The 27,485-nt window shown below is 35.6% G+C and overlaps 1 protein-coding gene across 2 annotated transcripts; it reads right to left on the bottom strand.

Moving 5' to 3' along the window:
• Positions 1 to 22,106: 22,106 nt before the first annotated feature.
• Positions 22,107 to 27,034, bottom strand: cd83 (CD83 molecule). 2 transcript variants are annotated; one of them, XM_073872364.1, is made up of 5 exons: positions 26,942 to 27,034; positions 24,825 to 24,940; positions 23,953 to 24,187; positions 23,745 to 23,845; positions 22,107 to 23,661 (listed from the first exon to the last, which is right to left on the bottom strand). In XM_073872364.1, exons 1-5 carry the CDS (start codon positions 26,982 to 26,984, stop codon positions 23,518 to 23,520), a joined length of 639 nt encoding a protein of 212 aa, XP_073728465.1. In that variant the 5' UTR covers positions 26,985 to 27,034; the 3' UTR covers positions 22,107 to 23,517. The 2 variants fall into 2 exon arrangements, with proteins under 2 accessions (XP_073728465.1, XP_073728464.1); XM_073872363.1 differs by having other exon boundaries at positions 22,109 to 23,661; positions 23,745 to 23,848.
• Positions 27,035 to 27,485: the final 451 nt, after the last annotated feature.

Raw genomic sequence — 27,485 nt, 5'->3', positions numbered from 1 at the left:
CGGTGCGCTTGTGTTTTTAATAAATATGAACTAAATCCTATATGACATTTTTATAACATGTGTAATTTAGGCATCAAATAACTTTTGGAGCCAATGAACAATTTGCACCGTAAGTGTAGTTTAAGGACAAAATTTGGATAATTTTTATACCTTTGGAAATGGGAATCCTTTAACCTCCTGAATAAAAATGCAGCATGAAGTTAAAACAACTTGGTTTTGCAAGTCAATTCAACCTACAATTTTAAGTTTTGGCTTGTGATAAGTTGACATAACTTAAAAAAACTGAAATTCTTTAACATCATTTGTTAAGTTAAAGGAACCAAAATATATGATTTGACATCATCTTTTACAGTGTACAACTGCTGATATAAAGATTATAAAAGGTATCTGTTCTGTAAGAACTGCACAATTTTAGTCCATCTTTTGAAGCAGGGGTGAGGTCTATAAACTCTGCATGTACTGTAGTGAATGTATATGTAAACTTACTAACTGTGTTAAAACTCCCATCTGCTGTGGGTTACAAGTTAATGAACTGCTCACAGATGTCATCTCAGGGGCCACACCATGCATCACCAAACCAAATTGGAAACTGAAGGGCACGAAAGGAGCACAGTGAAGTAAATTCATTAAAGGGAAGACCACCAACTGCAATATAACATTGCATTATTTTTTTGCATTTTAAACCTCTGCTGCCTGCCGCTGTAATACATCACGGATGCTTTATAGCTTCTAATGCTTAGAAAGAAAAAGCCAGGACAGAGTTTATGTTAATGTCAGTTATGGTATTTAATATCTGTCCACACATCAGAAGTCTGTGTTGCCCATTTCCTCTTCCCATCTTGCAATTCTCTTTTCATCATAAAACCACTTCTGTAAACTATGTGGCAGCTTAAAGGCAAAGCATCATGCTGTGGATGTCTGTATTTTCCTTGTGTGTGTGTTGCGTGTGGTATGAGGTTCTGGTTGATTCGAGTCTACGGCTTCCTTTTAATCTGACGGAGTGCATTTTCATTAGCTCCACTTGGTTCTATTATTATGGTCTACTTCAAAGACTAAACAAGTGGAACCACAAACAGGAAACGCTGTGAGCCCGGGGCGCTAGCGGTCCTCTTGCCGTTGGATTGCTCTCTCATCGTTCTGTCATGTATAGAGAGCTTGCCCGAATTACACATTTTTTCCAAAGCAGATGCCGGAGATGGAGGTTACAGTATCACCGGATTAATAACTTTGCCTGGTACAATAAATCTTGAAATAATTTGATGTTTTCAATAACTGTGTAATGAGGCATTGGTTGCCCACTGAAGCAAATGGAAATCTGGGATCATTAGCCCTCTCATTGAAAATGACTTTTTTTGGCGAGAGGTGCTGCGTGGATGTATGTGCACCAGGCCAGCGTTACAAGCCAAAAGTGTCTGGTGTAGAGTACAACTTTACCATAAACATGCAAAATTATTGAGAGAACATAAAAAAATTATAGCAGGATACAGAGCACCAGTGGAAAAATGTGCGTATACTGACAAATTCTTACACACCTCTTCTACAGTATGTATTAATCCATCAATAAAAACAAATTTTGTGTTACTTTCCCGTTTTTTTTAGTAAGAAGTCGTCTTGATAATCTTGTGTCAAACAGATCCATGTTTTTAGCAGTGTTGGGGAAAGTTACTTTTAAAAGTAATGCATTACAATATTAAGTTACTCCCCAAAAAAGTAACTAATTGCGTTACTTAGTTACTTTTCATGGAAAGTAATGCTTAGGTTACTTTTAAGTTACTTTTGCGTTACTTTTTCTTAATTGGCTGAGGCTTGATCTTTTTCAGGCCTTGCAGGTGTTTTTTATGACTGAGAAGTTCTGCATATAGAAATTGCATATTTCTGTCGCAAAAATTTGAAACTCTGGCCTGCCATCTCCGTTTCTGACCCAAACTGCTCCCACTCAGGCGCGCACGCATAGAGTGCATAATTCTACGCGAGTATCCTCAGTTTAATTCGGTACATGTTTTTATCAAATTATTTAAACTGAAGAGTAACTCCCGTTACTTTTTTAAAAAATTAACTCAAATATTAATGTGTACATTTATAAAGTAATGCGTTACATTACTCGTTACTTCAAAAAAGTAATATTATTACTAGGGCTGTCAAAATAACACATTAATTTCGATTAATTAATCTGAGAAAAAATAATGCGTTAAAAAATAATGCAGATTAATCTATTCCGTATTGACCTTTGAACCTGGAGACATTCTAGCCACCATTCAACTGTAAAATGAAGGAGGTAGACGAGGACGTGCTGGCGGTGACTGGATCATTGATTGGAACATTTACTTATAAAAAACGGCCTGATAGAAGTGATGATAAAAATAAAGTTCTCTGCAATGTCTGAATTTGCATATCATAGAGTTCGTCCAATCTAAAGTACCACATCATACAAAGCACATGGATTAAAGTTCTCCGTTATTAGACGGATTTCCGTCAATTGCTAAATTATTAAATTCACTTTTCATAAAGACGACGTGTATTCACCTTTTTAAGTGGGATGTGATTCTTCTTTGATTCGCTTCTTTGATTTTGAGGTTGCATGCAAAATCCATTTGTCAAAAAAAAAACAAAAAAAAAACAAGGGGGCATATGCCCCCTCAGTTTGAATGGGCATGACGCCTCTGGTAGTGCCTAAAAATGCCGTTTAGCTGTGACACATTCAAGATACAGCGCTAGCCTCGAGTACCTGATTGCTTTATAAAACATTTACCATACCAAGTCCACTAAAAGAAATAAATGAGATGGTCTGGCCTTCAAATGATCCATAATTTGCATTGCCTGCTGCAAATTCAAAATAAGTGTTTGGTGTGTCGTGTGTGTTGCTTGTGTTTTTAAAATATGTGTTTGTTGCGTCATGTGAACCATGTGCATCATGTGTTTTGTCAAAATAAGTGCCTGCTGCACACGCGTCAAAACCGTTAATGATAAAAGAAACACTCACGTGCACAAAATAAACGCAAGACACTCCCTTAACAGTAAACTTTGATTACGCATGAAATTATGCGAGTATCTGCCAAGCGCAAGCAAAAACCCTTTAGACGCGTCTGCAGCAGGCACTTATTTTGACAAGACACGTGATGCACATAGGTTCGCTCGGCGCGCAGAAAACATATTTTGAAATTATAAACCACACACATGACGGGCTACATACATGTTGTGACGAATTCGCATTAAGCATCCTCAAAAAAAGAAGTCACCGGCTGCCACTGGTAACAAGAAACTTTTTTCTGATAAATACACACTTTTATTTGACAAAGGTACATCTGGAATATGTCATTGTGGTCTATTCATGCATTATTACACAATTTCAAACATTTGCTTTGATGCATTTTTTACTAAAAGTTTTTAAAGTTTTAAAGTTTGGTTTCTTCTTCCAGTCGATTCCGGGCTATTTTTGGAGCATGGTTGTCTTGGTTACATTATTGCAGGTGCAACTGTGAATATGGTCTCCGTATTATTCCCATTGGAAAGAAATTTCTTGAAAGAGTGGCATGGGGTTTGAGGTAAGTAGTACCATCTGTTTTATTCATTATTATTCTGAACTTCTTTTCTCTGGCCATGGTTGGTTACAGTAGTTTACTTGTTAGTGACCACTGCAGTCCCCAACGGCACCACACGCAAAGTCAGCTGTTTTATTTTAACCATACAACCGCACAAGACCTCAGGTTATCCCTTGAGGCCTTGAGGTCTCATAATCACACGAGAGGTCAAAGTTTCAAGTCAACCACACCATCACCACCTTCCTAGACTCCAGTTCAGGTCGTACTAGAAGGATTTTTAACATATGTTCTTTATCAGCACTGTTGAGTACAGTTACGTATATTTAAAAGACATTAGCTAGAGCTCCGAGCTCCCTTTATGGGCAGACAGCGCTATGTGGAGACCGAAGTCACTTTTGGCCAAGCTTCCGTGCCTGTTGCCGTAAACTCCCAGTGTGATTGTAGTACTTGTTTGGCATTGGCTGTCCATTTATTCAATTTTATAGTAGCCACGTTAGCTAGCGGTTTCAAGGGAGGATTAATACGAAACACTCCTTAATAAACCATAATAGTACGACTGTTGAATATTGAATTACCAACAAGGACCCAGAAGAGGGATATTGATCCCAAAGCAAATAACTTTATAATGAGCGAGGGACAGAGAGAAGGAGCTTTAAAAATTTTGAATGACAAAAAAGGGGCACACAAAAATGTAACGGTAAAACCTGAATATTTATCCAATACATGAGATGTTTAAGGTGGGCAGATAAATTCTCTATCTTATAGGTGGTCTGTTACACACTTATTGGAGGTCTCTTATAAAAATCACTTTTAAACAAAACAAGAAGCACTATGTGACACACACCTACGCTTTTAAAGTATGCAGGTTTTATTGGTTGCATTATTGACCGGTTTGGTATGAAGAATGGGTTTGAATCTAGACACACTGTGCTGCAGTCTATAATCTCTGCTGCTTTCACACTTTGCTGGTGCCATAACACCACGGTCTAACACCCACCGCAGCCTCTGTCGGACCACTCTGTGCTTCCTTCTAAATGGTGCATGGAATGGTTTCTCAATGTTCTGCACATTTTAATGCCACAACTATGCTATTTGTAGATCATTCCTTTATAATAGATATTTAAAAAAAGCATTGTGCGTGCCACTGTTGTTGATATTAAGCGTTATTTAAAGAAATAGCTCACTCATATGAAGGGGAGGAAATAAGGAAAAATTTTAATTTTTTTCTATTGATGAGCAATGTGCACTTTTGATAAAAGCATGAACACAAAAATATACAATTATCAGAATGAACATAGTACCGAGCCCATTGGAGTAAAAAAATCTAAAGTTTAGTTTCATGTGTTCACATGAAAACTTTCATGTGCTTGGGCGAAACCTTCATGTGCAGAACTATCACGTGCACACGTGAAAGAGAACTACACTGCAAAAAATTATTTTCAAGAAAAACAATTCTTAGTATTTTTGTCTTGTTTTGAGTAAAAATATCAAAAAATTCTTAAAGGGGAGGTTCAATGTTATTTCAAGCATTCTGACTTATTAACACAGTTATAGAGTTGTTTCATCATGCTAAACGTAGGCAAAGTGTCAAAAAAGCAGTTGGACATGTTACAGAGTATTTCTGTGCAGAATGCACTTCGCCAGGGTTCATACAAGTTTCGGAAAGTTTTTATCGATTACAGGTCCAGCTGACGTTTCAAGGGTTTTCTATACGTATCACTTCTTTATATGGTCACCTCCCCCAGAAAACCCCGCCCACCTGTTAATCAGCAGGAGACGCTAGAGCTTGCAAACATCTTATCACGCCACTCAGCTTTGTTTAATTTCAAAACCCAACAATGGCACAAAAGATGAAGTGTGTTTTTGGATGTAAGGAGAAGAAAGCCAGCCTTATGAAAACAATGGATATAGTTTATTATCCGGGGTAGCAGCGGAGTTTTGCGTGTGTGTTTGATGCACTGGATTTTCCCAACCGTGTCATGACGAGTTACACGCGGTAAGTAAGACAGAAGTTGGAAATAGTCGCGTGAATATTATATAAATGACATGAACATGTAGTGAATCAAAAGTTAAACAGTGTTGTGTAGTTTTGTGTAGTGTTGCATGACTCGTACCCGCCCCTCCTGCAGTAGTAACTCCTCCTTCTTCATTTTTTAGTACGTTATTGGAAAGATTCGGTAAAGCTAATCTTTCTTTTATAAATCTGATTCAGAGATATAAAAGATGTAATACTACTCTATAGGTACTCCAGATTAACATCAGAAATGCAGAAACAGCGTGTGTTACGTGAGCTTTAAATTAAGATGCTTTTTCTTGATGAGCAAAACGACCCAAAAAAATCTGCCAATGGGTTAAGCACATTTTTCTTGAATTTAGTGTTTAAGAAAACTGTTCAAGATTTTTTTGCTTACCGTATTGGCAGATTTTTTTTGCTTGTTTTATGCACAAAATCACTTAAATTTGATATTGTTGGTCTAAAAACTAGACTTATTTTCTTGGGTCGTTTTGCTCATCAAGAAAAAGCATCTTAATTTAAAGGTGCAGTGTGTAATTTTTAGAAGGATTCTTTGACAGAAATGCAAAATAATATACGGAACTATATTATAAGGGGTGTATAAAGACCTTTCATAATGAACCGTTATCTGTTTATTACCTTAGAACGAGGCCTTTTTTTCTACATACACGAGGGTCCCCTTACATGGAAGTCGCCATTTTGTGCCGCCTTTTTTCTACAGAAGCCATTAATGGACAATTTTTTGACTAAGTTGTCTCCGATGATGATATGTTTGTCCGGTGATGGTTACCGTAGCTTCTCCATGTGTTTCAAAAGCGAGGGGTGAGCCGTGGAGTAAGCCACTGGTTGCAATTCGCAACCTCACCACTAGATGTCGCTAAAATTTACACACTGTTACACACAATTTTTCGATATTTTTACCGAAATAAATTTTTGCAGTGTATGTTTGTAAAAATTACTTAAATGTCGTAATATAGTCCTGGATTAATCTAAACCCTGTTCCCGAAACTGCCCCATAACAGTTTGGTGTCCTGAAGTAGACGAATCACGCTGCAAAAATGAATTCTTATATAGTGTTTTTTTTCTTGTTTTCCAGTACAAAATATCTTACAATTTTTAAATCAACACTGTAAAAAAGCTGTTTGCCAGTAAATTGCTGTAGATGTAAATGTATGTTATTTACTGGCAACAGGTTGTTCAAAGTTAAATGAACCTTAAACATTAACAAGTGTCTTTATAGAATAAAACAGCCTCACGCAAAGCATTCTGGGAACCAGAAATCCTCATGAATCTACAGTAAGTTACTGGCAAACAGCTGCATAACAAGCAAATCTTTTGCAGTGAATATATATTTGCTTGAGATGAAAAATAAAGTCTTGTTGTCTAAAAATAATGATCGAAATCTAGTACGTTTATGCTTAAAACAAAAACTAAATACGATCTGCCAGTGGGCTAAGAAAAATAAACTTTCAATAAACTTATCAAGTTTTACTTTCTTTAAATGGCCCATATTTCTCTTGTTTAGAGTTTAAATCAACATCTCATTCATATTTTACGAGGTGCTTAATTGGTGTGTTCTCTCGATCTCATTTATTTATTTTGGTACGATTTGGGTTTGATAACATTACAAGTCATGTTTCCCAGCTTCATGTAATGTTCCTGAAGTAAGTTAGTTACTAATAAATGTTTTATTGTTTTCATTAAAATAGAAAATCGGTCAAGTAAGTTTACTTTTTTCTTTTCATCACTGTATTGAGATTCATTACACTGTCCTCTCATCTGTCTCAAGCAATGACAGGCAGTTTGTCTGGCTGCACACTGAATACATGCTATCACGACATCTAAATTAATGGCTGGTGTTCTGTGCAGGCCTTTAATTCGAAGCATTTTCCTGCAGTATGTGTTTAGCCTTTAACCTTTTCACAGAATGTTTCTATGCCTGGCGCAACCTCCCATGTATCTCCTTCATGCTTGCTAGCATGTTTGTGTCTGTTTTTCTTGTTTGTTTGTTTTTAAGTAAAGTGAACTAGTTTTGACATTTTCTGGAGATGCGTCATCGTGATGCATCATTATACTCTTAAAAATACAGGTGCTACAAGTGATTTTGAAGAAGTACCATTCTCTAAAAAACAATTTAGTCTGAGGTTAAAAATCACTATTTATCTAACAGATATATATATATATATATATATATATATATATATATATATAAATATATATATAAATATATATATATATATATATATATATATATATATATATATATATATATATATATATATATATATATATATATATATATATATAAATATGTTTTTTATGGGGCTGGGAAAAGATTAATCGCGATTAATCGCATACAAAACAAAAGTTATTTTGGCATAAAATATGTGTGTGTACTGTGTATATTTAACCACAAACATACATATGTTCATGTAAGTTTTTTTATTTATATATCTATTTTTTTAATTTATATATAATATAAAATATATAAAAATATGAATAAATATATATACACATGTAAATGTTTCTTAAATAAATACATTAATGTGTGTGTATTTATATGTACATAATAATTACACACAGCACACTCACTCATATATTATGCCAAAAATCACTTTTATTTTGTATGCGATTAATCGCGATTAATCTTTTCCCAGCCCTAGTTTTTTTAGGATGGGCGTTCCTCGCATAAAGTTCATCATATTTGGGGGTCTTTGCAATCCTAAAGGTTCTTCTGGGACCATACAGCCCAAAATGGTTCTTCTGTGGAATCATATACACTTTTATTTTTAGGAGTGTGGAGTGTTGCTTTGCGGTTGCTGTGGTGTTATGAGTGCTGTAGCGTGTTTCCAAGCAATTGTTAGGACTGTTTGGATAGTTGCTAGGGCTCGGTTACATGGTTGATAGAATGTTCTGGGTTTTTAAAAGTAATAAAGATTTTCAGTGTTTACAACAAGGGCATAGATTTGGTTTAAAAATCGGGGGGAGGTTTGAAGTGTCAACTGCAGATGTTTTCATTAATCAATGTATAAATATTGGGGAGAGTCATAATTGCTAGTTCTGATGATTGGGTCGGTTACCTCCCCCCTTTCCCCTCGGAAACTGCACCCCTGATTTACGAAGATTTACAGTATTTTCAAAAGAGGCCAGTTTCACTACTTCCACCTTAATTGCTGACTGGATTCATTGTGAAATTTAAGGTCTTGTCCCCTGCTATCTCTTTGTGGGTATGCGTCTAGGCGCAAGGCATGGCAAGAAGCCGAGATCCACCGTGCTGGTTAAAGAGACTGTTTTTGGGGATGGCCCACCGCTCGGGGCCTCCATGTCTGACAGACCGGCTACATGGCACCAGTCTCCGCAGGGAAGACTTAAGCTCCAATCAAAACAGGATTATATAGACCAAAGTTTAAAAGAGAGCAATGCTCGCACACAAAGACAGTTGCACTGAGGCATGGTGATAACATGGTGGGCACAGCTTTCTCTCACGGCGCATAAAAAACCTGATTCAAAAGAATAACAGGAAGCATTGCAACAGATTAAAGCTACAGAAAACCAGATCAAGTCAGGCTAATTTATCGCAATATTGTGTTCGTTTGTACACTGTAAAAAATTCTTATTTTGCAGCTGGGTTGCCGGTAATTTACAGTAGATTTAAATTTATGTTATTTACTGGCAAGAGTTTGTTCAAAATTAAATAAATTTTAAATATTAACAAGTCTTTATCTTTACAGAATAAAACTACAATGTAAAAAAAATCCGTAGAAATTGCGGCTGGGTTGCCGGTAATTTGCCGTGGATTTGGATTTGTGTTATTTGCTGGCAACATTTTGTTCGGGGTTAAATGAACATTTAACATTTGCGGGTCTTTGTCTTTGCAGAGTAAAACTAAAACTGGGAAACAAAATCTGAAGAAAAAAACAGAAAAAGGTTGATGATGATTTCTGGTTCCCAGAATGCTTTGCATGAGGCTGTTATTGTATAGCTTTATTCTGTAAAGATAAAGACTTGTTAATATTCAAAATTCATTTAACCTTGAACAAACTCCCGCCAGTAAATAACATCAACCCAAATCCACGGTAAATTACCGGCAACCCAGCTGCAATAACATTGTAATTTCTACGGACATTTTTTACAGTGAATACAATAACAGCCTTATGCATTTCTGGAAACCAGAAATCATCATCAACCTTTTTCTATTTTTTGCTTCAGATTTTGTTTCCCAGAATGTTTTGCTTGATGCCGTCTTTCTTAGTTTTACTCTGTAAAGACAAAGACTTGTAAATGTTTAATGTTCATTTAACTTTGAACAAAATGTTGCCAGTTAAAAACATACATTTAAATCTACGGTAAGTTACCGGCAACCCAGCTGCAATTTCTACTGAATTTCTTTACAGTGTAATGTTGTTTCTCATAAACTCAATACTAGTAAAACACAATGCAAAACTTCCTGTGCCAATAATTTGTTATAAACCAAAGGTGTGGAGGGCCCGCCGAGACTCAGGTAAAGCTAATTTTGTAATAAAAGAAACGCCAAAGTTCCTTCCCAATGGCTCAACGCTGAATAAAACAACTTTGTGACAGAACACGGGAACTCCGCCAACGCATGTAACACAGGAAGAAAATTCAACGGGAGCCTGCTGTAATTAGACTAATAAATTGTTTTACCATAGATGCATTGGAAACAAAGCAGGGCTTATTGCAGCGCGCATGGCTTTCATTGAGAAACCTTGTAAGCGAATGATGCCGTCGACTGACTCCAAATCAGAGGGCGTTTGTAGTGTAGCAATGAAACAATTAAACAGGAGCTCAAAGTTTAAAGAAGAAAAGATGTTTTCTGCCACTAAAAACAGGAGCAAATACAGAACTTGTTTTACAGTCACCGGATGTTTGCAAATTTGTATGAGCTTTTTGTTTAGCTGAGATGCATTTTTATGACCCTATAAAACAGAGTTAGGTTATGAATGAGACGCTGAGCGAATGCCATTGGTAAAGCATGTTGATGTGACATACAAAACATTAACATCTGTGCCTAACTTCCATTAAAAAAACGTGCCTGCTGCAGTTACAGTACCAGAGTAAGCTGGCAAAGAAGGTGGTGTGTTTTGGATTGATGTGGTACAGAAGTCTGGCTCATTATTGCCAACTGGTTAAGCTTCAGCCATAGGCTAAGACCTGTTTAGACCTGACCGGCCTTTTTTAATGGCCCATATCACATTCCCCAAACTTTTATTAAAGATGTGGTTATTCAAAGCGCATTGGGGAAATAAAAGGGGCAGAAGGGTGGGTCAGGAATTCATACGCCACTGGTTGCTTGCAGACCAAATCATTGCCACATGAATAATGCTTACTCGTAGCTGAGGAAGGCTGAGTTGTGCCCACCAAGGGTAAGGCAAATGCCTGATTAAACTATAAAGCTAGACAGGTGACTTGATGTTTGCATTAGCCGGGCACGCTTGTACAGCGCACATGAGTATTATATGGCCTCCATGTGTATCCAGCCTCCTACAGTAGTTTACATTGCTCTGTAATTTGCACAGACTGTGTCCTGTGCTGGTTAATTAATCCTGACGACCAAACCGAAAACGACCACCTTGGTTTCTACAGTTCTTTTGCTGGTGATTCGGATCGGGATGGTTATATTTAGCTGTCTGGTGTGGTTGTTGTGGAAGTCACTGTGAACCTTGGCCCACTGGGTTAGTGACTATTAGGGCTATAAAAATGTTTGTGAAGTGAAAATGCCCTCAAAGTGTTTCACATCACCCCCAAAAGGACTCCTTACTAAAACACAAGCCATAATAGGAGACAAATGGGCCAATTATCACTCATCAAAGACATGTGTAAGCTAAGCTAAAAATGAAATAAATAGCCAGGTTTTACTTTTTTTGGTTATCCTTCCTAGATTGTTATACAGGAAAAAATATAAAAGTAAGTTTTTTATATCAGTTATGCTTATTAAAGGATTAGTTCATTTTCTTAAAAAAAATCCAGATAATTTACTCACCACCATGTCATTCAAAATGTTGATGTCTTTCTTTGTTCAGTCAACAAGAAATTATGTTTTTTTGAGGAACACATTCCAGGTTTTTCTCATTTTAATGGACTTTAATGGATCCCAACACTTAACAGTTTTAATGCAGTTTAAAAACGAAGCATAAGGGCGAAAAGAAAAAAATGCACTTTTAAAACACAACTTCACGTCTTCCTCCGGTCATGTGACGCGCCAGCGCGACCTCATGTAATACATCATTACGTCAAGAGGTCACGGATGACGTATGCGAAATTTCCCCCAGTGTTTACAAGTGTGGAGAAAGAGGACCGTTCCGACGTTGTTGTATGTCGAATGATACTAATTAATGTCTTTGGGTCACTTTATTGTATAAAATGGCCCGCAAATGTGCGTTTCATATATGTAACACGTGACCTTTCCATGGCATTACGCAATTACGTGAGGTTGCGCTGGGGTGTTACGTGTTGGGGTCCATTAAAGTCCATTAAAATGAGAAAAAACCTGGAATGTTTTCCTCAAAAAACATAATTTCTTCTCGAATGAACAAAGATAGACATCAACATTTTGGATGACATGGTGGTGAGTAAATTATCTGGATTTGTTTTTTTTTAAGAAAATTGACTAAACCTTTAAGTTTTTAACTAAAACTTTTAGCACAAAATTGTAAACATGCAACTTGTGGATGATGTTATGCTATTTGGTTATTAGGGACATTTATTCAAAAAAGAAATTTCTGTGTATTTACAAATCCTTAGAAACTTTTGGGATAATCCACGAAATATATCGCACGCATTGTAACATTGCGATAGTGGTACAGTGTTTTTAAATGTTTGATATGCCTTGTCTTTTTATTTTAAAAATAAACAATTTATAGGCAGTCCTTCTGCTATTAACTAAACCTAACCAGCTAACTAAATGAATTTTTATTATCTAAGCCAGCTCGTCTGTCTAGCAGAGCAGACGGACACCAGCAGTCGATACATTAACATCCATTAATGGAAGATTTGTGATGTAAGTCACCTGAGGAGTTTCAGAGAGCAAAACGATTTTAACACAGCGATTCATCTTCATCTTTCTCCAAAACTCCCATCGCTCCTCTTGCAAGCAGCTGGAACTAGACATAATGGAAAATAATAAAATTGTGCACATTTGATCCATTTTGCTTGACACAAAGTTTTCATAATGCAACATGGCACCTATTACACATCGAGCATCTAATATATTTTCTCAGCTGGAATGCTGAAATAACAGTACGGGCTTTGCTGAGGTGTCGAATCTCAGTGACAGAGTGCGTGTGGAGTTTAAAGTGATCCGCTGGCCTGTGCGACACTGGCTTTGGAGGTTCCAGAGAATCCGCATCTTACCACAAGAGGGGGTCTGGTCTTGAGGGAATGCAGCATCTATAGGGGAAATGAAGTGTCCTGCCAATGAGACGTTCAGTAAACCTAGACTTTATCCTTCTTTAATGCTGGGGAAAGTAGGTCTGGACAGACTATTTCATCTCTTGGTTAGTGGAAACTCGACAGTCCGTGGTCCCTCCGAAGCGGAGCTACAGCTGTCAAATCAACCTGTCAGGAATTACAGAGCAACTGCCAACGATGAAGCTACTTGCCAGATAATACAAAGCTGCTATTCAAACACATTAATATTTGAGGGGATGTTTCTGCAATATAGTGTGTGGTGTTAAATGTAAAAAACTGTTCATTTAATGAATTATGTTTTTAAAGGAACAGTTCACCCAAAATTTTTAAATTGTTCCTTTATATCTACTGTTCTAAAGAAGTTTGAATGCTGTCTTTTATGAAAACGTGCCATTATAGCTGAAAAAGGAATGTTTGTAATCAAACTGTTTTTGAGTCCCATTAAAGGAGTAGTCCACTTTAAAGATGGGGCCATTGACTTACCATTGTGTTTTTTCCTACCATGTAAAGTCAATGGACCCCATCTTTAAAGTGTACTACTCCTTTTACTTCCATAGTACTTTTCTTTCCTACTATGGACGTGAATGGAGCTCACAAACAGTTTGGTTACCAACATTCCTCAAAATATCTTTCTTCGTGTTTATCAGAACAAAGAAATTTATACAGGTTTGTAACAATGAGAGTGAGTAAATGATGACAGAATTTTCATTTTTGTGTGAACTATCCCTTTAAGGATAATGAAAATAGATTTAATATGCATAAACAATATGTTAAGGCTTATGCAGCCATTTGAGACTGTAACGTTATTCAGCGAGCATCTTTACTGACAGATGTGGTCACCATTTATTTTCAATGGTTCTATTTGTTCTACAAAAAAATCATCATGATGTCACAGAAAGTTGTGTTATAGTCACACGTTTTTTTATTAATTTATTCGTGTACATGGCACGAAACGAAATTCAGCTTTTTCGTGCCTTGAGCACAAATGTGTTTTCTATAATTTCTATAAATAGTTTTTCGTGTCCGTGGCACGACTTTCTTTTTCGTTTCATTTTATGTATTGATTTCAATTTTTTTCCTATTTTTAAATCATTGTCGCTTGGGGTTGGATTTGGAGTTTGGGTTAGGATGTATTGGTTTCTACATGTTTTTCTTCTGCTTTTAAAACTATTCTCGCCTGAAGTTGGAGTTAGAGTTGGGGTTTGGGTCTAAAAATGTAACAGAAAGTGATTCTAACCCAGTGGCGGCTCGTGACTGCTCTTCAGAGGGGCGCAAATTTAAAGTAAGTGTTTGGAGTGTCATGTGTGTTACTCGTGTTTTCAAAATATGTGTTTGTTGCGTCATGTGAACCATGTGTTTTTTCAAAATAAGTGCCTGCTGTACACGCGTCAAAACCGTTTATGATAAAAGAGACGCTCACACTCACAAAATACACGCAAGACACTCCCTTAACAGTAAACTCTAAATACGCACGAGATCATGCGAGTATCTGGCAAACGCGAGCGTCTCTTTTATCATAAACCCTTTAGATGCATCTGCAGCAGGCACTTATTTTGACAAGACACGTGATGCACAGGATCACTCGACGCGCAGAACACATATTTTGAAATTACGAACCACACACATGACGGACTTGTTGTGACGAACTCCGCATTGTGCGCGCTCGAACAAAGAAGTCACCGACCGCCCCTGTTGTAACCCCAAGCGACAATGGTAAGAAAATAGGAAAAAATAACAAGAAAACAATACATAAAATAAAAAAGGAAAAAGAAAGTCGTGCAATTGACACAAAAAAGACATTTGTGCCCAAGGCACGAAAAAACGCTGAATTTCGTGCCATGGACACAAATAAATTAATCAAATTTTTCGTGACTATAAAACAAATTTTTCCGTGAGATCAGTCCGAAAAATGTATAGACATGCAAGGTTTGTAAGTGTACCATGATAACAAACAGGTTTTATTCTTTAGGTGAATTACACTAAAAGCTGAAAGGTTCTTTGTCAGACTGTATGGTTCCACACAGTCCTTAAAAATGAAGGTGCTTCATGATGCCATATAAGAACCATTTTAGCTAAACGGTTCCATAGAGCAGGAATTTTCTAAATTTTATAATATCACAATTACTGTTTATTTCTTTAATTTTTTTCATTAAACAATATATTGATCTTTGGATATATACATTAGTAAACATTTAAAGAGGATCAAAACTTTTCATAAAAGTTGTCTTAAAACAAATACCCAATACCTGTTTTTGTCTTAGGGCAACTTTGATGAACTTTTTTGATCCACTTCAAATGTACACTAGTACATTTTAGGAAAGGGGGCCCTAGCTAAAGATTCATTTTATGTGGGGGTCCCTGCTAGTGCTATCATAAAGTTTGAAAACCCCTGCCATAAGTAATCTTTAACATCTAAAGATCCTTACTGTTGCACGAATGGTTCTTCTATGAACCTTTGACTGAATGGTTCTTTAAGGAACCAAACATTTTTCTTCTATGACCTTTTAAGCACCTTTATTTTTAAGAGTGTACTGTTGCATAAAGCTATAAAAAAGATAAGAAAGAAATGGTTCTTATAGGAACGTTTGGAATAGGAACTACAAGGCTCTATTGCATTGTTACTAGGAATCCTAGCACCTTCATTTTTCTAAAGTATTCTTTTTCAATAAAGGTGGATGTTGCACATTTCTTACATCATGATATCTTCCCTTATTTTAAATGAAAGCAATGCTCATCAATTTAGCTGTCTGGACTTAACCACAACGACTGTGTGTGGCCTTTCTTTGGCTCGTATTTTTTACCTTGAATAAATAAACAGACATAAGTTTGAACAAGTGAGAGACTCTCAGATTTCTTACTCAGAACACAGGCACTCTAATAGGCTAACATTATACATAGCATTGTACTATTTTCTTGTAGAGCCGGGCAAGGAAATCAACATGATATCAAACCCACTATAACAAAAAAACTTATTATATCTATTTTTTTACATATTAAAGCTAAACACATATACACAGTCAGCAAATGGTCAAAAATAGTCCCTTGCTGGTACCCTATAATGTCATAATAGTAGCCTCAGAGTTATTGCTAAAAGTCCATATTAGGTATATTGGTACCAAATGTATACATATAAGTACGTAAATGGTATATATTAGTACCTTTTAAAGGGCATTGGCCCAGTTACAGCTATAGGGGCAATTTTTTGACTATTGTGTACAGACACATTTAGTGATATTATCAGTATTTGTTCATTTAGAGAATATGCTGTCATGCTAAGTGGAAATTATTTCATGTTATAGGCTTTAAAGTGATCCTTTCCTTTATTCATCGATGAACTATAGAGTTTCTTTTATTCAAGAGGACCGCATTACCTTTTTTATGATTTTGATTGTAATAGGCCCTTATCAAAACCAGATGTATGTAGTAATAACAGGCAGCTGCATAACTTTGCCTCGGGGGCTTTTCCTTACATTAAAAAATGAGCGAAAAGGAACGAAGGGGGAAAAAAACTTCCACATGCTAACATTTACACAGTGATTTCTTTTAATTGCACTCCGCTTTTTAATTTGCCTTGGAATAATGCTTTTAAAAATGTGCAGAAGGCCTTTTATTGAAGTCCGGGACCGGGTTCGCTTGCTTGCCCTGATCCTGAAGCGCATACCTGGCAACCTACATTCCTTGTTTCGTTCCCAGACTCGGACGTGTCACACTGCATGCAGAGCAGGGACCGTGCAAGAAACATGTCGAATAAGCGGGTTTCCGTCAGCTCTTCAAAGGATTACTGTAGATGAACATTCCTTATGTTGGGCTGCATGGACAAGCCCTGTGAATCATGTTTAGGGCTCTGGTTGCACACTGAACCAAAGAATGAAGGTTTGAAAGCGACACAAACGGCGTAAATAAAAGCAGCATTGTGTCGATCATAAAGCCAAGATGTCTACAACAAGTAAACTTCCAGTGGTGGTAAAACATCTACAAGTCTTTTGGATCCGAATGAATTTCCGTCCCTGGCTTGCAATAGGACTGCCATTTGCCATGACCACAATTTCCCCTTATCATAATATTAATTTATTCATGTTAGTGACTAAAAATCTGTTAATTCATTTGATTTCATCGTAGTGTATTCGTTGATGTGGGTAGTTAAAGATTGATTCTCTCTCTCTTTATTTAAAAAAATCTAAACCTGATGAAAAAAGCATCAACATAAATATTGTGGGAGCATTTAATGGTTATGAGCTTCCATCATCGTTTCCGTCCAGAGGTTGTATATTTACTGCTATTAGCTCATTGCAATACGGAAATGAAGGCTTGAGGAAAGGCCCAGACCGTCTGGAGAAGCGTGCGTTGGGGAGATGTGCGTGAGGAGAGAAAAACCCAAGAAAAATAAACGTTAATCTAAAGAATTATAGCACAGGTTTAACCTGAGAGTGACCTAAGAGTCACAGCGCTACTGTATGTAATGCTCAGCCGAGTCCTCTACTGAACCCAGATTTATAGTCTCAATTTTCCATGTGAAGAAGGTTGCAGTCAGCGGATGGGATGCTTTGTTGGAAAATGTTATGCTATGGGTGTTTGTGTACAGAAAATATGAAAGACTGGATTAGACACGGAATATTGTGTGAAATCAGATAAGTGCGCAACATAATACTATACAGTAGATCAAACAGTAGGTTACTGGTATCTGTATGTCTGTAAGCATTACTCATTTGATGTCTACTGCATTCAAGTTTATCCTAATCCAAATCCCTTTAAAGCCTCATTTACAATGTAATGATATCATGAAAAGTCCACACACCTTTAAAATCCTTGCCCTGCTGAAAATAAACCACTCTCACGTCTCTCAGGTTAGGGTGGTCTAGTTTGCTGGTTTTAGGGGCTTGCCCATGCAAAAAGTTGTTGTCATTTTGTTGGAGGTGGTTTCCACATTGCAGCGTGATAATGTGTTTGTTTTGCTTTTGGTCAAAGTCAGTCAGTTAGGTCCAGTTATCAAAGGCAGCCTATAGGCTATGGTAAATTGTAAGTGTAGTGCATACTGACTTGTTCTGAGAAAACCATTTATAATGTTTAGCACGTTATTTAACCAAACAAGATTTTTTTTATACTTTTTTCTGCATGGCACGAACATGGCATGCCTGTTTTGTGTATTGACGTCCTATCATTACGAGCAAACGACCATGAACTCTGAGCTTTTAGTTCCCTCTAATTAAACTGAACCGACAGCGCCATCTTGTGGTGAATATGAGAAGGTCAATTATTTCAAATGGGTGATACTGAGAAAGTTGGTATGCATATAAAGGATAACATTAAATATTTTTCCCATTTGTGTAAAAATGGCGCGTGCCTTACGAAAATTAACCATGTTTTTACTACCCCATACGGCAAAAAAAAAATATATATATATAATAAATATATATAATAATAATCTCTGGCCAAAATATACATTTTGAAGAAGTGAAGCTTAATTAAATATTTTTTTACATTTGAAAATATATTTCTTTTTAACCTTCATATCAACATTTCAAACCCCATACGGCAAAAAATATTTTTCCTGGCAAAAATATAAAAGTTTATAAAGTATAAATTTTCAATTTTTTTATTAAATTTAACCTTTTGACACCTGTTATGTTTACATAAACAAATGCGACGTGAATATAAATGTTTTAAAATATATTTTAAAATATACAAAAAATAAAAATATATTAGTGAAAAATATTATTTTGAAAGCATATTTCATATTTGGCCATTTTTTATATTTTGAAGTATATTTAAATTTTTTTTTTTTTTTTGCCGTATGACAAACAAAAAACACGATTAGTAAAATCATGGTTACCACACAATAACCATTGTTTCGACAAAAAAAAAAAAAAACATAGTTAAACTATGGTTACTGTAGTAAAGCAATGATTTTGATAATAGTAATTAATACACACAAAAAAACTCACTTTTACCACACAAAAAATAAACAACAACAACTGGTTCATTTTCGTAAGGTGTGTGCAGATCTGCAGTGACACAGTTTAGCATTTCAGTATTAGATTAGATTAAAAAAAAACTTTATGCTATGGTTTCAGTCAGATAATAAAACGTGTGTGGGACTGTGCATGCCTTGATCCATCTGACTACGCTTATCATTTATTTTATTGGAATGAACAGCATAAAGGTTTTTAGAAAACTGCGCATGCGCTAGTACGCATAGGATAAAATAATAGCACGTGGTTTGGCAACCTCGAGGTGAGAACTAAATGTTTTTATTAATTTTGGGTAAACTACAAAGAACTGCAAAGGAGTATCAAAGCTACTTACACAGTCAAAACAGAGATGTTTATTTTTTACTGTCAGAGATATCAATGCTATCAGATACATCTGAAGCAAATCTTGAGGTTTGGAAGCATATCTGTTCTCTGTTAGTTTGATCTGCAGTAACGTTACTGTTGTTGGACATTGGTGCAGTTCATAGTTATTGAGCATTTGAAAAGTCTTGTGGGAACCTGGCAATGTCTCTGTCTAATGAAATCTCTTCACCGCATTTGACCTACAGTAGCAGACTCACAATAACATCATGTAATGCCTTCCCAGTAAGCACAAAACCACACTGGTCCGATAAACACTGGACTCTGTGATTGTAAAAGCTGAACTTAAGGACAGACAGTCTTGTTATAGTAACTACTGCAGTATCGAGGGATTACACCCAGACTGTTCTTTAAACAATAGTGGACTTCTTCTGGTTTAATGAACCAGATGATGTTTAATCCTGAGATGGATGTGAATCACAGAACTTTAAAGGTGCAGTATGTACATTTTAGCGGCATCTAGTAGTGAGGTTGCGAATTGCAACCAACGGCTCAGTCCACTGCTCACCTCTTGCTTTTGAAACACAAGCTACAGTAGCCGCGACTGGAAAACATGTTATCGACGGGACAACTTAGTAAAAAAGTTTGTCCGTTAAGGGCTTCTGTAGAAACATGGCAGCACAAAATGGCGGCTTCCATGTAAGGGGACCCTCTGTGTATGTAGATAAAACGTCTCATTCTAAGGCAATAAACACGTAACGGTTCATTATTAAAGGGTCTTTATACACCCCTGATAATATAGTTTTGTATATTATTTTGCATTTCTGTCAAGAGATCCTTCTAAAAATTACACACTGCACCTTTAATGTGTAATGTGTAGCTATAAATTTGGCAATTTATATATATATATATATATATATATATATATATATATATATATATATATATATATATATATATATATATATATATATATATATATATATATATATATATATATATATATATATATATTTACTTGCTAGATTTAAGGAGTGATTTAGGGTTGGGGAAGTGTCTGCTAAAATGTATATGTAATGTACAGAAAGGATTGGGTCCTTAAAGTAATGATTGTGAACTTGGATCTAAATTGACCACAGAGTTGAACTGGACTGACCATCACCTTATTTTGTTTACTACTTCACCTTTACAGCATGTAAGAGTAGGCAAAAAATCATTTATCAGCCTTTGTTTTACCATATCTTTTACACGCTTTTCACATCTGTATAATATAAATAGCAAATTATTAGGTCCAGTCCTAGTATAATAGTTGCATTTTAATGTAACATGTAATTAATATTAAACAAGTTGATTTGATATCATAACTGGCGTTCAGTCAAGTTACATAATGGAATCCAATAAGTGATTTTTTGAAGACAACAAACCAAGGTTTATGTAAATCATAAGGACTTTATTTTTTATTCTGCCAGGTTTCCATTGGAACATTATGTAAAATGTGGTTTGGTTTGTGTAACTGCTTTATAGAAACTTGTCAGTCCCAACGTGGGCTTAGAAATTAAACACTCCATTTGATCTTCAAAAATAAAATGTTCTGAGTGTTTGAGGTGAAAATCAATTCTTATGTTTTGGGTCAATGGATGTCTCACAGTGTCTTGTTTAAACATGCTTACTGTTTTACATTCTGTATGTAAAGTCTATCACAACCATCAATAAAACTCACACATTTTATTTTTGTATAATCCAGGGTTTTTTAAACTTTTTTTTGTCAGCTGAACCCCGTTTACCTAAAATATTTACTTAAAGTACCCCCTGAGGTTTTAAGTAAATATTTCAATAAATGTAATAGCACATTTGCATATTTAACTTTTAACATTTATATATATATATTTAATAAAAATATATTTAATATTTATTTTTTCAATAATTTTAACGTTTTTAACATCATTTTTTTATATAGTTGTTGTTGTTGTGATTACCTTTTTTTTAATCCCCAATTTTTGTAGTGTTGTTTAATGGTCATACTGTAAAAATCTACCTTGTTAGTAAGATTTTTTATTGAGATTTTTACATTTTAAAATCATTTATTTGCACAATGCATCCAAGATTTAATTGCAAGTAAAGACTTTTTTCAATTCTTGCATATACAGCTCAGCTGAAGCTAAAATTTAAAAACACGTTGTCTAAAAATGTTTAGGATGTTATTCCTTTCTGTACCGAGTGAAGACACTATACTGGCGTATGGTGTTTTGTCTGCCACTAGATGGCACTATGTATGTTTTACATTAAGTCATTTAGCAGATGGTCCAAAGTGACTTACAAATAAACTTTTGAATTTGTAACATACAAAAATGTAATTTCTTCTAAGTTTACTTAGGTTTTGAGTCAGCTCAGTTTTGGTTTAAAATTACACCAATTAAATTGTATTTATGCCACTGTGTCCCATCTGTTCTTCTTAAACATTTAAAGGAACAGTATGTAAGAAATTTATATCAATAAATCAAAATGGCCCTGATATGCCACTAGACATTAAGAAATCATTTTCATTTCAAATACTTATATCACTGACAACAGTGGTCCGGCCAAGATATTGTCATTTAAAAAGTGGAGTTGCAGCCCTCAACTGATGTTTATGTTGTCATTTTGTGTATTGGCCACCAGTCGTGTGATTGCAGTACCAGTTTTAGCCACAAGTTTTGTGATTGCAATACCAGTTTTGGCCACAATCCTACATACGGTTCCTTTAAATAAGGCAGGAGAAAACAAAGCAGATAGCCTGACATTAATGACATAAAGATAATATACCAAATCAAACAAAAAGTCATATTTATTTCAATAGTGCAATACAGTGTGCGTTGTAAGAAAGCTTTAGAGAAATTAAATTAGCATGTTTTAAAAATATAGCATATTTTTATAAACATATTTTACAATGCATATTTTAAATCTAAAACAATGTTTTAGACAAGTTCTGCTTACATTGCAATGCATGTAAATGCAGTTTTTTCCCCTTTCAGAATTACATACCTAGCATGTCATGTCATTGACCCATATTCTATTTAAACATATTAGTTTAACCTACATTACTATCAATAAATGTACTTTATGAACTGCATCTTTCAACAGTGATAATAACAGTGGTGCTCGTGACTGCACTTTCGAGGGGCGCAAATTCAAAATATGTGTTCGAGGTATCATGTATTTTGCTCGTTTTTTCATAAATACGTTTGTTTCGTTTCGTCACGCGAACCATTTGCATCACGTTATTTGTCAAAATAATAACTGTTTATGATAAAAGAGATGCTCACGTTCACAAAATACACGAAAGACACTCCCTTAACAGTAAACTATGTAGCTGGCAAACGTGATCGTCTCTCTTATCATAAACCCTTTAAACGCGTCTGCAGCAGGCACTTATTTTAACAAGACATGTAATGCACATAGGTTCACTCAACGGTCCGAACACATATTTTGAAATTATGAACCACACACGACAAGCTACATACATGTTGTGACGAATTTCACATTGAGCGCCCTTGAAAAAAGAATTCACTGGCAGCCACTGCATAATAAACAAATGAAAAGCTGTTACTGTTCAGGGTGATTACTTTTTCGATCCTGATCTAGAAAAAAACCTACTTAATAATTTCTTGTAACCCAATCAAAACATTGATTATAGTGTTAACAGCGCTGGCGCAATATCATTACCATATTCGTATTAAAACATTCATTTAACTTTGAATATCTTAATTTGATGTAATGAAACAGTTACAAACCCATATAATGAAATGTACGCTTATTTTTACATTTTAGCAGGACAATATCATGAGGTAGAGTATTATTTTTATCACATTAAATGAGAACTCTTGCTTGATAGCTAAATGAATTAATGTGAATGCATATGTATTAAAGTATCACACACTAACATTACAGAATAACAACCAAAAAAGTGTTTGTGCCATTACTTAAGCCAAACATCTTTATCCTCTCAGTGTCCAACCTGCTTCTCTTCCACTGTGTTTACAGCCTGAATGTACCCATGATGAAAAATGTCAATTGCCATCTTGCTTTCAGTAGTCTATCTTCATGCTGAAGCCACATATTGATCTAACATTCTTCACATGCTGATTATTAAGCTTGTATAGGTTGGTTTGTAAACAAGCATAGAGTCCTAGGGCTTGATCAAGCAAAGGCCCTCTTCAGCCTTGGTGCTGTTTGCTGTTTCATTTCTTTTGAGGACTTTGATTTACTATCACACAAACACCTCAGGTAATGTCTTACAAATCAAGCTTTTGGACTGCAAAGTTGTGATCAGTTCCTTGCCTTGATGGGGTATTGTAAACATCAACTGCTTCGGGATCTTCTTGTTGCTTTGAGGTATATTCCTTAGGCAAACCTGTGGTAAACATGTATATGTTAAATAACGTATGCATGCAACTTAAAGTGTATTGAAAACAAAAAGCACATTAAATTACTTACATAGCTTATGAACATTATAAGGAGTGCCAGTCCGAGTACAGTAAGGGCCGCAATATAAATTGTATCATTATTATTGAATTTTAGTGCTTCAACTGTAGCATCTTCTAAAAGAATAAATGTTAAATTGTTAGTGCACGTTCATCTTGTATTGACGACTTTTAAGGTGTTCACACAGTTAAAGCAAAAGGATATAATACTAGACACTCACCATAGACTTTTAAATGGACCTCGCCTTCCTGGTTTTGATGGCCGAGGGGTGCAGACAGAAAGCAGCTATATATCCCAGCATCTTCAGTAGTCACGTTTGGCATAAAAAGATTTGTTGAATTTTCCAGGAGCTCTATCTCTCGTACAACGCCTTTATATTTTTCCACTCTGCTATTGATTTTAGACAGTCTCTTCATAACCAGACCAGTTAACAGCCGGGAAGGTTCTTTAGTAACCTGTTGATAAGATTGTTAAAGGTTATGTTTGGTTAAATCACATCTAAATAATACATTTGATGAAAAAACAAATCAAATTCTAATGGTTTCCATTACAAATACATCCATGATGCTGTTTACCATTAAAATCATTAAATAAATAATTTTATGTAGTGTCTCCAGTAGGTTTTATTGGTTGGTTCCCATCTGTCAGATAACGTCCGACCAACAGAACCCAACACATTACCAACAGAGACCAATACAGTGTCCATTAAATCCATTCAAATTTGAATTGCTGGGATGGTTTCAGCATAAACTATATCTTATGGCGCGATTTCCCAGAGAGGACTTATTCTAGTCTCAGACTAAAATGCATTTTAAGCAGCCTTAATTTAAAAACATCTCGCACTAACATATATCACCATTGTTTTGTCTGAAGATGCACACCAGTATTGATTTTCTGTAAGGTATGTTTGTAAAAATTACTTAAATGCCATAATATAACTCAGGCCTAATCCTGGTTTAAGCTAAACCATGTCTGGGAAACTGTCCTATGTTTAAGTAAAATGTTGAAATGACTTGCTTGTCATAAGTTCAAAAACAACCACATAATTGATGAACAACCAGAAGGTTTATAGAAAAAAAATGCAAACTTTACCTTGTACCATATCACTGAATGATACTGGACACCAGACTTTGCTGAAGCCTCACAGCGTAAAATAACATCTTCACCTTCAACCGAGAGGATCTCATGTCTGACAGCCTCAGTCACAACTGCAATGACAGAAAACGTCTTGGTTACGTATGTAACCTCTCTTACCATCATCGACCTTGGGAGAACAATCACTCTGATACTGAAAAAGGCCAATGAATGATCAATGAACAATGGTGAATGAAATTTGCATACACTCCACCCAGGGATCCGGGTATAAAGGGAGGTCGGTATGCTCATTCATTCAGATTTAGTGCTGAGGAGCCAAATTAGGATTGACCGATCAGCGGCCAGCAGTGATGCGTGGATCAATTTCTAAACAACCCGCACCCGACCAACGTTTTCAACTAACCTGCACAAACTAGATGTCACAAAATTTTGTTTGTCCTAACAGTGAAAAAACTGAAGTTATGCTCATTGGTTCACCCCACCAATTACGTAAAGCTGGGTCAGGTGACTTTGCCATTGATGGTTCACTTATGGAGTTTAAACCGAAACTACAGAATTTAGGGGTGATTTTTGATTCAAGTCTAACTTTTGAGCCACATGTTCAAAACACTGTTTAAACCTAATTTTTTATCTATTGCCAGACTACACCCAATGCTGTTTTTTTCCTGTTGCTGAGAGGTTGATAAACCCTTTTGTGTTTACCAGAATTGATTATTGTAATGCCTTGATGGCGGCGGCATACAAATTGCAGGTAGTGCAAAATTCGGCCGCTAGAATCCTTACTAGAACTAGGATCAGGGATCATATTACTCTGGTCTTGGAGTAACATTGGCTCCTTGTTAGTTTTAGAGTTGATTTTACCTTTACTCATCTGAAACTGGCCTTTTAACTGTTCTATTAACCCATTTAAGATTGATGGGCGACAGGGCTTTTTCTTCATTAGCTCCAATCTGTGTAATTCTTTACCTATTGAGAAAAGGCAAGCTAAAACTCTTAGCATTTTTAAATCTCACCTTTTCATTATTTTAGGGTAGCTTTTAATTGAACATTGTATTATTTTTTATTGTTTTATTTGTTGTTGTTTTGATTTGTATTTATTTTCATATTTTTGCTTGTTGTATTATTTTATACAGTGTATTGTTTGTTTTTGTTCAGCACTTTGAGATCTACATTTAAAGGCACTACCGTTTCATCGTGCACACGTGCGGTGCCGGTGACGCGATAAGCGTCTGGTCCGAACTTTACTTCCGGTTTCTGTTTGTTTAATGGCCTGACTAGTTGCTGAAACTGAACTCTTAAACAACTACCTCGTTAAAAATAACAAATGTTTTGGGTTCCTATGTAATCTATGTCTTGTTTATTTTGCTTATTATATAAATAAACTACTATAAAATGACTTTGTTGTTATTTATTCTAAGCTGAGTTGTTACTGCTGAAACCGTCTATAGAAAATATTTATGTTTATTTTTGTTATAATTAAAACATCTGATAAAGGTCTAAGAAACAGCTTTTTACATACATTCTATACAAAACATATATGTCTATACAAGAACAATAATATCTATGAGATGTATGTGTGCTATCAGGCAATTACTTAAACATATTTAAAACAAAATACATTCACTTGATTTATGTCAGAGTTTTGTGAAGTTAATGCTTAAAACAAGAAAGAAATTGTAAATAAGATTACTTTTTTATACCTGATAGGCAAACAGCATTTTCCTTTTTCACATTTAAAAATCACTTTACCCACATGAAGAAATAATATAGCACACTTAAGTTTTCCTATAGTAAACTGTGGAAAAATACTAGATACTATAGTGTTGAACCCTACAATAGTAAATATTAAAGTATATTACAGTATTTACCAAAGTTCATCAAGTCACTAGTTTAAACTACGGAATAAAAAAAGTGTGTAATAGGCATACTACAACTTACGACAGTGTACACTAAGTGTACAACTGTATTTTCATGTAGGAATTCTTTTAAAACAAGACATAAAATCTTGCATTATTTTGTTTTGAAATCATATATTTTGTTTAAAGGCTGTTTAGATAATTGTATTGGAAAGCAAGACAAAAGATTTATGAAGTTGATACAGGATCAAGTCTTACCTAATGTGACAGACCAGATGATCAGTTGCGTGACGTAACGCATAGTCCTCGTGATTTTACGATGTTTTCTTTTTTACTGTACTGTACCATGAGATAAGACACTGCTTTCTTTATATATAGTCGTCTTGCTGGGTGAAATTTCCACAAAATCTTAACCTACTGTTGCTCTACACGTATCAAGGCCCGCCCCTTATACGACCCGCCCCTTATACGACCCGCCCCTAAGAAACGCTTGTTTTTTGGATTGTTTCCCCCCGGTGGGCGTGGTTTTTAGGTTATGACGCGCTGCGCTCGGTCTCTATTCTAATTCCCCTAACATCACACTGGTCGCAGATATATTCAAGTATGAATGCCAAGACGTTAACAACGCTTATCTTGTTTCCCTTTGTTTCTCTGGGTAAGTTATGCAAATTTTCACTGCATGCGCTTTGCTTAAGAACAAGTTTAGTTTGTAATTTGTTGTTGAGATAAAGCGTAAAGTTATTCACAAAACCAAGTGCGCAATAAAGTCACACTGAATGAATGGAGCAGCGATTGGCTTTCC

This window comes from Misgurnus anguillicaudatus, chromosome 10 (assembly GCF_027580225.2).
Source record: "Misgurnus anguillicaudatus chromosome 10, ASM2758022v2, whole genome shotgun sequence".
Classification (NCBI taxonomy): Eukaryota; Metazoa; Chordata; class Actinopteri; order Cypriniformes; family Cobitidae; genus Misgurnus; species Misgurnus anguillicaudatus.
Note: the sequence above shows the minus strand (reverse complement) of the source record. Positions and strands in the feature narration are given on the sequence as shown.